The sequence below is a fragment of the Mirounga angustirostris genome, unplaced genomic scaffold (assembly GCF_029215605.1).
Source record: "Mirounga angustirostris isolate CCGP_5_RB_7025 unplaced genomic scaffold, mMirAng1.0.hap1 SCAF_9, whole genome shotgun sequence".
NCBI lineage: Eukaryota > Metazoa > Chordata > Mammalia > Carnivora > Phocidae > Mirounga > Mirounga angustirostris.
The window spans coordinates 7656761-7672421 of NW_026991717.1; the positions used below are offsets into that span (position 1 = coordinate 7656761).

Genomic DNA, 15661 nt, shown 5'->3' on the forward strand with positions numbered 1-15661 from the left:
ACAAGGAAAGTCAGTGGAGAAGGAAGGCCTTGAACTTGATGCTTTCTCCATCAGATGCTCTTCTTCACCAAATTGAGTGCTCCTGGAGAACAGAGACTCATTCACTTCTGTATTAACAGCACTCAGCTCATAGCCAGACATGGAACAGGTGCTTGGTAGGATTTTGTTGAATTTATGAAGAATAAACTGGTCCCAGGATGGGCTTTGAGCAGATCTTGGAAATCACTAAGCACCTACTCTGCAGGGAGAGTAACTCTTTCCTTCCTCCTGCCCTCCCTCCATTCCCTCCTTTTATTCATTCAACAGGTATTTATGTTCAGGCTCAGTTGTAGATCCTGGCGATGTAGCCGTGAACCAAACAGGCAATTTCTCTGAGCTAAAAGGAACTTAATTTTTATTTGAGGAGACAGATAATAAACAAGCAAATGAATTTTTAAAGTGATGCTGGGCAGTGACAAATACTCGAGGGAAGAAAATAATAGGGCGGGGACTGGGCAGCACTAAGGTAGGGTTTGCTGGTAGCTTACTTAGAGCAGTGGTTGGAGATGGCCATATGATTCTTTAAGAAAATGAGATAGCCAATCTAGCGGGTATGTTATGGGTAAGAACTGTGCAGGCAGAAGGGACAACAAGTGCAAAGGCCCTGAGGCAGGAGCAGGCTGGTCATGCTAGTGAACTTGACGGACGGCAAGGTCAGTGTGGCTGAAGCAGAGGAAGGGGGTGTGAGGTAGGAGATGAGGTCAGAGAGGTGATGGAGAGCAGTGCAGAGCCTGTAGGCCTTTGACCTTGACGTTCAATGAGATGGGAAGCCACTGGAGGGTTTTGAGAAGAGGAGCATCTCAAGCTGATGTATTTAAAAGGGTCTCATTGAATTAAATGGAGTGGATTTCTTTTTTTTTTTTTTTTTTAAATGAGTGTATTAGTGCAAAAACTAAATGACTTCCTGCACTTAGAAGTATTTTTTCATTTATTTCGAGACCTTGCTAAACCCCTTCTCTCCCTAATCCCTGAAGAGCAGGTGGGGCCGTCCCTCCCAGCCGTGGGAGGGAGCTGGGCCGTCTTTGGTTCAGGAGGTCCCTCCCCCCATCTCCTTGCCCACAGGAGATTGGAGCAGAACTTCTTCAACTGCAGCTGTGACATCCGCTGGATGCAGCTGTGGCAGGAGCAGGGGGAAGCCAAGCTCAACAGCCAACACCTCTACTGTATCAGTGCCGACGGCTCCCAACTGCCCCTGTTCCGCATGAACATCAGCCAGTGTGGTGAGTGAGCTGCCTGGCCCCGGCAGGCTCCGGGGAGAGATCCCTCAGCCCCTGTGCAGGAGCCTGGGAAGCCAGGGCCCTCTGGTCCCCACCCCTACACACACCCCCGGCCTTGAACTCTGCATTGGGTGCAGATCTGGCTTACCGTTGACCTCCTCGGTCATTCCTGCCCCTCCGTGAGCCTGGAATGAAGACAGGGATTAAGTGGGCCCCTTCTCAATGGACCGGAGTCCTTTGTCTCTGTGAGTTACTTGTCAACCACATCCGAAGGAGTCTATCTCAAAGCGTGGGCTCTGGACCTTCTGTATCAGGAGCATCTAAGGTACTTGTAGAAAAGCAGATTCCCGGGCCCAACGGACTTAATGAGATCCCAGAATGTCTCAGAATGGGCCTCAGAAATCTGAATTTCTAGCAAACTCCTCATGGGAGCCTGAAGCAGACCAGAGTTTGAGAGCCAGTGCCCAAAGTGGAAGATGCCAGTTGACCTCGTTGCTGGAGCTACATTCTTTGAGCACCTGCCCCCCCCGCACCCACTGCCTGCCTTGTGGGAGAGCCCAGCTGAGCTGAAATTCTGAGCTCTGGCGTTGGCGGGGAGGTGCTGGGAAGATTCTGGGACTTGGGGGCCTTCCAAGAGCTTGACAAGCAGGTTGTGTTGAGAAGTGCCACCATCGACCCCAGGGACAAAGTTTTGGTATTAAGTGTTGGTTTATCTTTTCACTCATCCTGTCCTCCCTCCCAGACCTTCCAGAGATCAGTGTGAGCCACGTGAACCTGACCGTTCGAGAGGGTGACAACGCTGTCATCACGTGCAATGGCTCTGGATCACCTCTGCCCGATGTAGACTGGATAGTCACTGGACTGCAGTCCATCAACACCCACCAGGTAGGGGCCCTAGGCTCCAGCCCCATCAGGAGGCTGGGGAGCGTTGACCTCTTAGTCTAAATGAGCTGAATTATGACTCAGAAGCAAGAGATGTGAGGAGAAGGAAGAAGAGGGCAAGTCTGTGCATACTTGGTTCTCATCCAGCTGCAATCTTTTCTAGCCAACCTGACCTTCAGCATGCTAATAAACTTCTCTGTACCTTAGTTTTCTCATCTGTAAAACGGGTCTAATGCTACCATTCACCCCATCGGGTAAATGTGAGGATTTCCTGAGCTCTTGACTGTGGAGAGCCTGGTGCCTGGTCCATGTGCATGAGAGGAAGAAAGGCCTCCTTCGCTTCCTGCACAGTTTTCTTCTTGATCCCTGAAGGTGTCTGGGAGGTGGGTGAGGAACCACCTTCTAGAAACTGATTGTTGGTTTTTTTTTATTGGGGTTTTAGACAAATCTGAACTGGACCAACGTACATGCCATCAACCTGACCCTGGTCAATGTGACAAGCGAGGACAACGGCTTCACCCTGACATGCATTGCGGAGAACGTGGTGGGCATGAGCAATGCCAGTGTGGCCCTCACCGTGCACTGTGAGTAGCTGCCATCATGGAGGGGGGCCGCGTAGCGAAGGGGCTGGTCGTGCGGGGCGGAGGGAGGGAAGCAGGGGTGCTGGGAGGGCAGGACCGAGCAAGCCAGTCCTTGGCTGGTAACCCCGTTAATCCCCGTCCCTCAGAAGATGGGGTGCCTCCAACTCATCTCTGTCTTCACGATACCCCCACGCTGGCCCCCGTCTGCCTTCCCTTCGCCTCCTGGCAGGTCACGGGAAGGGGCCCTCCAGTTGTGGTGGACCCCGGGAAGCGGGGGTGAAGACAGCCCTCTCTTGCCCACTCTTGGGAAGGTGGCGGGGGAGCCTCTGATGCCCTCGGTCCTCTCCGAGCTGGATGGGGGAAGAACTGGGAGCCCCCCCGTCTAGTGTCGGGCGGGCTGCTCTGGGGCGCAAGAGGCTCTGCGTGCTGGGAGTCAGCCGGCCCGTGCCCCCGCAGACCCTCCGCGCGTGGTGAGCCTGGAGGAGCCGGAGCTGCGCCTGGAGCACTGCATCGAGTTCGTGGTGCGTGGCAACCCTCCGCCCACACTGCACTGGCTGCACAACGGACAGCCGCTGCAGGAGTCCAAGATCACCCACGTGGAGTACTACCAGGAGGGCGAGCTGTCCGAGGGCTGCCTGCTCTTCAACAAGCCCACCCACTACAACAACGGCAACTACACGCTCATTGCCAAAAACCCGCTGGGCACAGCCAACCAGACCATCAACGGCCACTTCCTCAAGGAGCCCTTCCCGGGTGAGGGTCCCGCAGCCTGACGGCGCCGACTCCTTCCGGGAGGGGGCGGGGTGGGCGCGGTAGCCGGCCAGAGGATGCGGCGGGCCTTGACCTCGTGCTGTTGTCTCGGGCAAACCGAACCCAGCCTGCGGCAGAGTCAGCTCCCGCCAGCATTTTGCGTAAACCAGAGAAAGGCTCCGTTTTTCCACGGCTGTCAGAGTGAAAACCAAGACCCCCTCCGAAACGCGCAGTTGTGCACACAGGGACGTGCCCTGTTCTGGTAGAGGAAGGGCCTGAGAGCTGGAGGAGAAAGACAGAATCTTGACCCAGTCCTTTAGTTGTTGTGAAACTCCGGGCACGATAGTTTGCTTTTGTCTGAGCCTCAGTTTCGCTCATCTGTGCAATGGGCATGATGACACTGCTCCTTTAAGACTCGGGACTTCTGGTCTACAAAGCGTGCAGGCTTTGACTTATAACGATGGTTCAATGACCTTCCATTGCAGGGGTCTCTCTAGTTCAACCCCATATGTAACAGACGTGTGAACTGAACCTCCTTCTACTTGCTGGTTGGTAGCAAGGCTTGGCGAGGGGGTAGGCTTCCAGCTCTGACCTTGCTCTCTTGTTCTGTGGTGCGCTTGGGGGAGGGGGGGAGTATTTGATGCCCTCAGACTGCGGGGGCGCTAACGTCGAGCGGGCCAGGGGTAGTAACTGAAGGAATGAAAGAACTTTGTTTGACTCTTTGTTTGACTCTGTCTGGGCTACAGTATTTCCAACACCTTCCTAAGTTGCAGGAGAAGAAAACCCTCAAAGAGTTTACTGTACGTGGTTGTACCTTCTCTTGGTGGGTTCAGCAGTTGAAGGCGTTGTGTCAATGAAACCGAGCATTGTTGATGACCTTGGTGATTTCTGCTGGGAACAGGCTGGATGACCTTCAATCTCCAGGACTCAGGGGTTCTAGCGAGATAAATAAAGGGGAATGAGAAGACAGATCACACACACACACACACACAGAAAAGGGGGGCAGCAACAGACAGCACGGTGCCCCATCCACTTATGTGAAGGTGACTTCACAGCTCACATGTACCAGGTTGCAGCTCCAGGAGGCCTTATTTATCTCAGTGCAAGGAAATTCCTCCTAGAAGCTCCGAGAGGGAAAGCTACATGGGAAGCCAAATTCCTGCCACTGAGGTCCAGGGGAGAATGGTGCTGCGCCGTCGCTCAGGAGAGGGTCCAGAAGGTGCTGGTGTTTAAGACCTTGGCGGTCCCATTTGGTCCAGCATTTCCAGCATCATCACCAGCACGCCCAGTAGAAGGCCTCAGGGCTTTTCCCACTGTGAGCCTCACCCATCTCTGCTCTGGGAGCTCGAAGAGTCCCTGCCACTCTGTGGAAGGAGAAGATTTAGATGCAGAGATTCTTTGCACTCCTGGGCCACACAGGCCTTGCTGGTGTGAAGGGTTAGAGAGGTCCCCTAAAGCAATGCTTGTTTCCAAAGGGAAGCTGCTGGGGCCTGGAGAGAGTGGGGAGCCCTGGAATGCTCTGGAGGGAGGGTGATCCACTCTGGGCTCCTCCCCTCAGAGGCTGTCCTGAGAGCAGTTCTCTGTATCCTCCCAGCCATACAGACACCCTTTTTGTCCCCAAGAGACATAGCAGCTCTAGGCCAGTGGTTCTTAAAGAGGGGTCCCCGGACCAGCAGCATCACCATCACCTGGGCGTGTGTTAGAACTCAGATTCTCCAGCCCCACCTGGACCTGCTGAGTCAGAAACCCTGTTTGAACAATCAGCTGCCATGCTGTTTGGTGAGCTCTGGCCCCAGGAGGTGGGAGGCAGGAGAGAGTCACAGGGGAGCTCTAAGGGAAACCACACACCCCAAGGCATCTTCCTCAGACCCAGGGGCACCCCGCCTGGGCCGCCCTGTGCGAAGTTTTGCTTGTTTTATGAACCTGAAGGACTCAGTGGGTGATGAAAAGGCAGCGACAGGGAAACGATGGGCCAGTCGTGTCAAGTGACAAAACGTCTAAATGTTCGGGAAAGTAAATTATCTGGAGGTTCGGACAATAAACCTCATCCCTGCCGAGCTCTGGATGCAAGGCTGTCTGTGGATTCCCGCGCTTCTCTTTTGCCCTGAGCATGTTGCGACATCATATTTATCCTAGCGACTCCTCTCTCGCTCCCAGGCGAGCAGAGCGTAGAGGTTAAGAGCGAGGGTTCTGAAATCAGGCAGATCGAGGTGCAAATCCCATCTATGACCCAACCGGACAGGTGGGTCTGGGGTTGGTGCGTGGTACGCGGCTGGCATGCAGTGAAGGACCATCTCTACTCTGCCTCTACTTTGCCATCTGTGGAATGGGAGCGAGAACAAAAGCTCCCTCCCTAAGCTGCCATGAGGATTTAAGTGAAGTATGCTAAGGGTTCAGCTCTGTGTTGAGAGAGAGGAAAGGCGCACCAGCTGTCAGCTACTGCTAGGATTTTTGGGACAGAGGGATGCAATAAACGTAGGAGTTCTAGAAGCAGCATTCTCTGGTCAAGCTCGTCAGTTCTAACAGATAGGCTCTGGGCAATGTCATCTGTAGGCCTGTGGAGCCAACCACACTGCCAGGGTTCAGAGTCTCTCTAAATCGCTCCTCAGCTTTGTCATCTCAGGCATGTTACTCAGCCCTGTGCTTCTACCTCGAAGGCCATGAAGATTGGTTCACACACAGTGGATTCACCCACTGAAAGTGCTTACGACAATGCTTGGCACAGAGTAAGCACAGAGTTACTGTTTGTTTTTATTTTTTTGAGAAGCACACCCAGGGGTGACTGAAAGGGGATCTGTTTGGGGGCAGAACAAGATCTGAAGGGAACCGTCTCCTTTTCTGATTCTTCATGGTCCTGAGACCCCTGGGAGAGATTTGATTGGAATGAATATATTTAATGGAGCAATCTGGAATGAATGTATTTAATGGAGCAATCTGGAAATGTAGAGGCTTCCATCAGTAAGGATTTTCTCCGAGTAGGACGTTAAAATGAAAATGTTCTGGAAAAGTCTTTTTTGGTTGTTGTTGTTTGTTTTTTTAAATTACACATGCTATACACATGTTGGATTTCCTTCTACATTTCCAGAGAAGGGCTAGAACATTCAGCATGGCATCCAACCTTGGTGAAGGAGGTCCCTGCAAGGATTGGTTAGGGAGGTTGGTTCTAGAAGTGTGGAGCTAAATCACTCTTTGGTGTTCCAGGAACTTGGGCTGCCGGAGGGGTCTGGGCATAAGAGTGGGAAGCCACGAGGCATCAGGGATTCATGTGTCAGGAGGGGAGGAACTGGAAAGGCTGGGGGGGTGACGGCAGGGTGGGAGGTGGTAGCTAGAAGGTTGTGGTCTGGGAGAGAATGTGAAGTTCCTTAGATGATGATGTGATAGAAGGAGCCATGTTGCCAAGGGTGTGTGTGTGTGTGTGTGTGTGTGTGTGTGTGTGTGTGTGTGTTTTCCTGCGCAGGTGCAACAAATACCTGAGACTACTTGACGAAATATTTAGGAATAAGTGAGCTGCCGTACCTCTTAAATTCTCATTTTTCACTTGGCCAGGAAGTCCAGTTATTTCATGGAGATTTTTACAACAGCAGAAACCAGAATTCCCTCAGGACGCTGGGTACAAACATTGGGATAAATCACTGCCCCAGCGCCCTCAGCCTCGGTCAAGGCTGGTTTCCTTGCCCTAAGGAACTGGTGGAGCTAGAATGTGGTCCCAGGCTTCTGGGCAGGATGGGCGGTGTGAGCGATGCCTTGGCTCAGCCTCCCCGCTGCCTTCTCACACCTAAACCCGGAACATCTACTCTCAACCGCACGTCTCAGTGCACCTCTTTTTCTGGACACACGCTGCTGCCTCACTTCTCCCTTCTCTGGACCCCACTGGCTTTTCCCATAAGGCCCTTCTTGATGAGTTTTGGGACCAGAGGACATGCGGTCTGGGACTGGGGTGGCATGCAGTCAGGCCCACCCCGTTCGTATTCAGACAGCACCTTGGCATATGGATCCCATTGTCCTTCCCAGCTGCTGGTGGGTAGGAGGTGAGGAGCATTCCTGGGTACCATCCTCTTCCAGTGCAAAATTCTGAGCTCCCCCACTGGTTAGAGGGGACCCAGGAGGTCTCCGTGTTCCAAGGCTCATATGCCTCCCGGATGGATGAGTGTCCCCAGGCTCCAGCAAGGGAGCTAAGCACATAGGCTGATTGGGAGATTACAGGGTTCATAGACTCGGCCAAAACATTTGCCTGATGTGAGAGTGTTCTCTAATAAACAGGAGCCTTATGGGAAATATGCAAATCAGCGTTAACTGTGAATTGATCTGGCACCTGTCTTTCCTCAGGCTCTGAAGCCAAGGCTAGGGCCCTCTCTCCTCGATCCTCTCCACACATCAGGCACTTGGTACCTGCGGTTTACAAGAGGGTGGTAGCATGAAGGGCAGGCTCAGGGGTTTGGAGAAAGCTCTGTTGGTCTTCCCCAGATGACACAAAATGGACAACACACAAGCCAGCTATTAACGGTGCATTTAGTGTAAACAGGATTTTCTCTAGACTCCTTCACAGAAAGCATCACTTGCCCCACAGGTGGTTAGAGAAGAATATTTGCTCGTGCATATTAAATAGAGCCATAATTACAATGACTGTGAGAACTTAGCCAACGACCTGAAGACTGAGGGATGGATGGATGGATGGATGGATGGATGGATGGATGGATGGATGGATGGATGAATGAACTGTTCTTATTTTTCAGGGTATAGTAGGCTTGTGGCCACAGTAGGTGTAACATAATGCAGTGGTTCTCAAAGGGACCAGCAGCTCCAGCATCACCTGAAATCTTGGTAGAAATGCAAATTCCCAAGACCTTCCCCAGACCTCCTGACTCGGAAACTCTGGGGTGAGGACTAATAATCCATGTATATGGAAAAAAAAAATTTTTTTAGAAAAAAGTTTTAAGATTTTTTTAACAATCATCATTTTGAAATAGTTTTAAGATTTACCCCCTGGGGGCACCTAGGTGTCTCATTCAGTGAAGCATCTGCCTTTGGCTTGGCTCATGATCCCGGGATCCTGGGCTCAGTGGGAGCCTGCTTCTCCGTCTCCCTCTGCCCCTCCTCCCTGCTCGTGTTCCCTCTCTCACTCTGCTCTCTCTCTCAAATAAATAAATAAAAATTCTTTAAAAAAAGATTTACCCCTCAAAAGTAATAAAATAATACAAAGAACTTCCTTATACCCTTCACCCAGCTTCCCCAAATGGTATCATCTTACGTAAGCACAGTCCGATGTGCAAAAGCAGGATATTAACACTGACACTGTTATCGAATCTACAGACCTGTCTTTTGTCCACTGCTGTCCTCTCTTCTCTAGGACCCAATGCAGGGTCATACACTGCATTTAGATGCTCTGTCACCTTATTCTCTTTCAGCCTGGGACGGTTCCTCAGTCTGTCTTTGTCTTTCATGAGCTGGATAATTTTTTTTTTTTAAGTTTTATTTATTTGAGAGAGAGAGCGAGAGCATGTGAATGGGGTGAGGGGCAGAGGGAGAGAGAGAATCCCAGGCAGACTCCCCGCTGAGTGCGGAGCCCGACGTGGGCCTCGACCCCATGACCCTGAGATCACGACCTGAGCTGAAATCAAGAGTCAGACGCTCAACCGACTGAGCCACCCAGGCGCCCCAAGCTGGACATTCTTGAAGGATACTCACTAGTTACATTGTAGACTTCCCCCAATGTGCGGTTGTCCACTTTTGCCTCACAGTTAAATGCCCGTTACACATTTTTGGCATGAACAGCACAGAAATGATGCTGGGCTCTCTCAGGACATTACAGCAGGGGTACATGGTGTCTACACCTCTAGTTCCTGGTGATGTGAATTAACTCTGTCACCAGGTTGCCATGGTATCTGCCAGGGTTCTCCACTGCGAGGTGATTTTTTTTTTCCCTTTGTACCTAATGAGTATAATGTTTCGATACTTTAAATGTCTTGTGTCTTATCATGCTTTCACACATTAATTTTAGCATTCATTGAGGATTCTTGCCCGAAACAGTTATTACCGAGGTATTTGTCAATGGTGATTTTCCTCTTTCCATCATTCCTTCTACATTTGTTAGGTGGAATTCTACTGTAAGGACGAGTGTTCTCTTCTTCCCCTGTTTGTTTATTCAATTGCTTATTTACATTGGTATGGACTCAGGAATGTTTATTTTGTGCTATGACTTATAATCCATGTAGTTGGCTCCAGCTGCCATTAGAGAGTACCACAGACTTGGTGGCTTAAACAAGAGACATTTATTTTTCTCGCAGTCCTGGAGGTTGGAAGTCTGATCAGGGTGTCAGCAGGGCTGGTTCCTTCTGAGACCTCTCTCCTTGGCTTGCAGGTGACTGTCTTCTTTCTGTGTCTGCACGTGGTCTTCCTTGTGTGTCTGCGTTCTAATTGCCTCCTCTTACAAGGAAACCGGCCATATTGGATTCGTGTCCACCCTAATTAGTTTATTTTAACTTAATTACCACTTTAAAGACCCTGTCTCCCAATACAGTCCTATTCTGGAGTACTGGAGATTAGGGCTTCACCATATGAATTTTGGGCAGGTATAATTCAGCCTGTAACAATCCATGGCTGTCTTTATTTATTTTGTTGCTTAAATTGTCCCAAATTTGGTCATTGGAAGCTCCTTCACTTTGGCTCCTCTGTTCTTTTCCCATGCTCCCGTTAATTTGGGGCCCTCTCTTACTTTCTAGTACCACACAATGTTCCAGACACATCTTGTACTTTCTCTGCCCCAGGCCTGAAATTATTCACTTTCCCAAGGAGCCCTCATTCCTTTTATTGGAGAACGGTAGTGATCACCCTCTAGATGATTCTATTGCGTGCTAGAATTAGAGAATCTCTCATGGAGTGGTTAAGAGCCCAGACTTGGATTTGAATCCAGCTCAATGTCTTCCCTCGTTGAGATTCAGCTAATCAATCTCTAGAAGCCTGTTTCTATTTCTGTCAAGTGGGGATAATGCTCTCCAACTCCTCGGATGGTTATAAGGATCAAGTGATGTGTTACATAAAGCATTGAGCCCAGCCCCTGGCTTATAAACAATGTCTAATAATGATGAACTTTCACCATTAGCTGAGCCATTTCTGGAGGCAAAGATCCAATAGCACATTTTCATTTGGGGGATGGGCAGGTTCATAGAGGGATTCCCAGGAACATCTCAGGCATCTGCTAGAATAAACTCTACATATCAATTTGAGGAGTTCTGTCTTGGGATCATAGCTGGCATTTTCAAGAAAGGTCCACCCTGCAGCATTTCTTCTTGGCTTTGAGGTACCACCAGCATCCCCAGCACTCTGGGTACCTGAAGTGGAGAGGACTGTGGGTGAGAATTGTTCTAGATGTAATTTTCCATCTCATAGACCCAGGGAGGCTGGGCCACCTCCCTCAGAACCAGGAGCTTTATCTCTCATTCCTTCTCCACTTGGAAGACCACCCCCTGGAAGGGTAGTGTAGCATGGGGGAGGGGTGATATGTCAAGGATTTTAGTTTTCAGTTGCCAGTAACGGGGCATTCATGGTGAGTGGGAGAGGTCGTACCTGTGAGAAAGATACAGCTCATCTGTTCTGGTTTTTACGACACTTGTTAATTATCTCTTTGTCTTTTTTGCAGAGAGCACGGATAACTTTGTCTCTAGTAAGTCTGCTTTACCTTTTGCTTTGAAACTGTTTTATTCTGATACTCTAGGTCATTACTGACTCCACATAGCCCTCTTTCCCATTCCACGGCCAGCCCCAGACCCCTGGTAGCTGAGAGCGTCTGAGGGAACTGTGAAGGGGAACTGGAGAGTAGAAATACTTCTTGGGTAGTTCCATTTGCACACCTCTTGGGCTCCACGCCTCAGTTTCCCCCAGGGCGTTCCCTAAGGTCTGAGCATGTTGTGGGTCTCCCTGCCTGGATGGGAAGGGGTGGTGTCAGGAAGGACATGGGGTTTCCCATGCCCAGGTAGACCCGGTGGTCATCTCAGTTGTCCTTGTGGAGAGAAGGGGGAGCCTCTAAGCCTGTGTTTCTCACCTGCTCTGAGGGCCCCAGAATCTGGCTGGGGACTCACCTTGTGAGTGATTTACAAGGTCTCCTGATAGACTTGTGTGTCCTCAAGTGGAATTACTATTTTTTTAAGTAGGCTCCATGCTCAGTGTGGAGCCCGGGACGGGGCTTGAACTCACAACCCTGAGATCGAGACCTGAGCTGAGATCAAGAGTCAGACACTTAACTGACTGAGTCACCCAGGCGCCCCTAAAGTGGAATTATTGAGGCTCAGTTTAAAAGCAATCTGGGGCTAGGACTAGACAATCCCCCTGCAAAATTTGGTGTTTTGCTCAAGGGCTGTGGGGAAATCTGTATTTATGGCTTTTCCCTTTCTCCCCCATGGGAAACTAACAGCAACAGCCCTGTCGTTTCTGCCCTGTGTGTGGTCTGAGATAGTGAAAGTCCTGTTGAGGACACCCCTTACTGTTGGGCACGGATGTGCAGATCATCTGTGATTCCTTCATTTGTCCTTGGTTTGAGAAGACTTGTCGTCTCTCAGAATGTGGGAATTCTGAATTGGGGCCGTTTCGTGCCCAGGAGGTGATTTGAGATGGAGGACACACTGGCTTCCCATCCAGGCCTTGCTGGGAAAGGTGGGGTTTCCTGGTCAGATGGACTGGTAGCTTACCTTGAGCTGCCACTGTGTTCTGAAGTCTGTGGTAGGGGAGTGGACAGTGGGTTGTTCCTGGGGCCGTGGGTCTCCTGGTGTCACTGAGGAGTAAAGAGGGAGAAAGGAAGGGCATGGGAGAGCCAGGGACAGGCAAAGGAGGGCCTAGAGCAGAGGGTAGCCGAATGTCAACACCAGATGTTGTTACCAGCAACTTGTGCCCAATCCACACCCTGGTCTGGATCCCAAAACATTTTTTCCTGCTCCTTTGTATCTAGTAGTTCATGGCCTACGTTGCCCAGGTGACATTATTTGCTCTGGAATGGGGGCAGGGGGCTGGCAGGGAGGGTCCTTTATTCCCTGTGGAGCCCCTGTCAGCACCAGCCAGGTGACTGGTTGGGGACCTGGTCTCTGGGGACCCCTGCAAAGCCAGGGTATGTTCTCCAGCAGGAGCTCCTGAGGGGGGCCTGGGAGTCAGGCGGGGACTGTGGCTGAGCCTCTCATGGCTGGTAAGCTAACCACCCTCCTGGTCTGGTTGGATTTCAGTTTACGACGTGAGTCCCACACCCATCACTGTGACCCACAAACCGGAGGAAGACACTTTTGGGGTAAGTCATTCCCGAATCAAGGGGAAGGTGTTTACTGACTTTGTTTTAGGAGCTAACTTTCCGGAATTTTATCTTACTTGGAACCCTAACATATGCAGCAGAAAAAAAAAAAACTGTGATGAATGACCTCCTTTCAGGTGGTTGAAACCTTCCTTGTTTGATGAGAATAAGTCATTGTTTGAGGAAGTCTTTGAGGATCTGCTCCAGGCCCTAGGGTGTGGAAGAGAACCGTTTGAAAACTCCCATTGTGTTAGGAGCCTGGCTGGGCCTGATTCGAAGGGAATGCTAACCACACAAGCCTTTTACAAAAGTCAGAGTTGCTCAGAGCATCCCCTTGGGTGGGTTTTTCAAGTCCCTCCCCCCACCCTCCCCTGCCTGACTCAGCCAGAGATTTCCCTGAGGAGGAGAGCAAAGGGTTTTTTTGTGTTTGTTTTTTTTTTGGTAAGACTACAGATCTCCTAGAACCTTCTGGATGATATTCTGTAAAGAATGTCAATGTGAAGGCGCAGAGATTTTTTGTTTTGTTTTGTTTTTTTGCTAATGAAAACAACAAACAGTAGACAGAGACATCTTAGGCCTGCCCTTGCGTTGCTTATGATGGATGGCCCGCAGATGAGAGGCTGAGCCATGGAACGTTCTCTCAACCGGTTGGGGAATTAATTTTCTTGTAATGTTCTGAAGGTCTCATGAGTTACTTCTGCTGAGGAATTGACTCAGTGGTGAAATTTGGAATGGGCTGCAGCGGATCCCTCGATAGGACTACTTCCGTTTGGGCGCGTGTGACTTTCCTGGCATGAGGGTTTTCGGTGACTCTTCTCAACTATCTGCTCTCGGCCCCTCCCAGGTGTCCATAGCGGTGGGACTTGCTGCTTTTGCCTGCGTCCTGTTGGTGGTTCTCTTTATCATGATCAACAAGTATGGTCGACGGTCCAAATTTGGAATGAAGGGTAAGGTGGGATTTTCATTTGCAAGGGTCTTCTGGGTGTGTGTGGGGGGTGGGGGTTAGGGTTCCTGTTGATCAAAAGACTCTGTATTATTCTCCCTTTGCTCTCCAAGGGGGCCTCCGCTGGTAGGCTGAAGGCGTCCTGGTGGAGACTCCTGTCTGAACCTTGTTGTTGGTAGTGATGGTTTAGAGGCAGTGTTGGTGTCTGCGGGGGCCAAGCCAGGGTCTGCCTGGGGTTTTGCCCTGAGTGCGGGAAGCATCATAGAGCGAGGCTGCTTGCTGCAAGACGGTAGTTTGTGAAGGAAGTTGGTGAGAAAAAGGACTCCTCGTTTGAGTAGCTTAGTTTCCCTCTGCAGCCTCCCTTGGAGTTGTGATGCGAAGGTATTAGCGAGCTAGATGTCAGGTGGTGGATCCCGGTGTTGGGACGTTGCCCACATGATTGCATTTCAGCACGCAGCTCTACGCAGGGTCCCAGAGCGGATGCCAAGAGCAACACGATTGCTAAATCTGCTGGCCGGCTTCCACAATGCCCAGACCTCAGCCCCCTTTATGGCTGGGGTAGGCTGTGGGACAAGGCTTCCCACCAAGGCTCGGGTTAGGGGAGTGGCACCAAAGGGGTTAACATGGTGAATTAGCATCCATCTGCCTGGTCTCAGGGATGGATCTGACCAGATGGCTCCAGGGACGCTGGGTACCGGTTCTCAAACAGAAACTGGAATTTCAAGACCTGCTCCCCTCTGGGGTTTCCATTTATGGCTGGTGTTCAATGGGAGGTGGGTAGGGAAGGATGAGGAAAGGTTCTACAAGCTGTCAGGTTGCTGAGTGAGGATCTAGGTTGGAGTTTTCTGGTGAGAGTATGGGACCCAGAAAGATGAATTTCTACAGCTTCTACACATGAACTGGGATCTGTGGGGAGAGTCCTGACCTTGGGACTCAGGGACCGAAGGAGGGCACGTGAATGAGATCCACAGGGACGGTGGCCCTCTGAACTTATGCAAATGTTTGGGCATATGTGGCAGTGGGGTGAGGGGTGGTTTGGAACCGAACTAGTCCACTCCTTCTGTTATATTCTCAAAATATTCTGTGACTCCCCTAAAAGTTTAGAAGGAAGGACAGAAGGGTAGAAAACAGAAGGGCAGGCCGCCTGGCTTCTCAGAAGCTGCCTACCTCTCTATACCCTCTTTCTGTTCTTGCTTTAGCTGAACGAGTCAGAGCAAGGCAAGCCAGGTTTCTGTGAATCCTATGAAATATTTTGACCCAGAGAAATACTTGTGCAAGCAAATTATAGAGAGGGGATGGAAGTTTGTCCCGAAGCCCCATGACTTAAACAAGACCAGACCACTGTGAGGCACCTCGATCGGAGATGTTTTATCTGCCAGTATTCCCCTTTGCCAAGCAGGACTCCCACGGGGTTCGAAGATGAATCCCACTGGGTGAGCCCCAAGCCTAATCCCTGGGCCCGTCGCTTCGGGGACTGGCCCGATTGCTGGTGTAAAGTTTCAGACCATGGGTGGAACCCTCTGACTCTAGCTATTCCTTCTTCCACCTGAGAAAGCATGAGGGCCTCAGCCAAAGGGGACAATGGGGCATTGCTGAGACCAGCTGAGGCCCTGTGACATGCTTGGCAGCACTGTGAGAGCAGATTTTTCCTATTAATTGTCATCTGGTTTCTGGAACAGTGTGTCCCCATGTCGGATGGATTAGGCAGCATCCAGGGCGGTGCCTTCCCCTCAGCTGTCCTCAGAGCCTCTCCCAGCCCCTGCTCCCCTCTCCCGGGGTTGAACTGCCTCCTTGGCCCTGGATGGCCCAGGAGGACATGTCCCACGAGGTGGCAGGGAAGTGTCCCCTCCTCTAGAGCCCGGGAGCCTGAAGAAGGGAGGCTGCCCTTCGAGGCCAGATGTGGAGGTGTGTCCAAGGCTGAAGCTCCCTGTCTCTGCTCTTTGTTACCCCCGATCCCCTGTGCTTGGGCCTCATCCTAGGA

The 15661-nt window shown here is 51.0% G+C and overlaps 1 protein-coding gene across 3 annotated transcripts in view; it reads left to right on the forward strand.

The window, feature by feature from the left end:
* The window catches only part of NTRK3 (neurotrophic receptor tyrosine kinase 3), a 380910-nt gene that overhangs the window by 125216 nt on the left and 240033 nt on the right, over nt 1-15661 (forward strand). For all 3 annotated transcript variants that reach the window (XM_045899437.3, XM_045899438.3, XM_045899439.3), the window contains 7 exons: nt 1102-1259; nt 1999-2141; nt 2581-2722; nt 3176-3472; nt 11106-11129; nt 12676-12737; nt 13582-13684. In XM_045899437.3, the coding sequence (XP_045755393.2) occupies nt 1102-1259; nt 1999-2141; nt 2581-2722; nt 3176-3472; nt 11106-11129; nt 12676-12737; nt 13582-13684 (929 nt within the window). The remainder of the gene's footprint in view (nt 1-1101; nt 1260-1998; nt 2142-2580; nt 2723-3175; nt 3473-11105; nt 11130-12675; nt 12738-13581; nt 13685-15661) is intronic.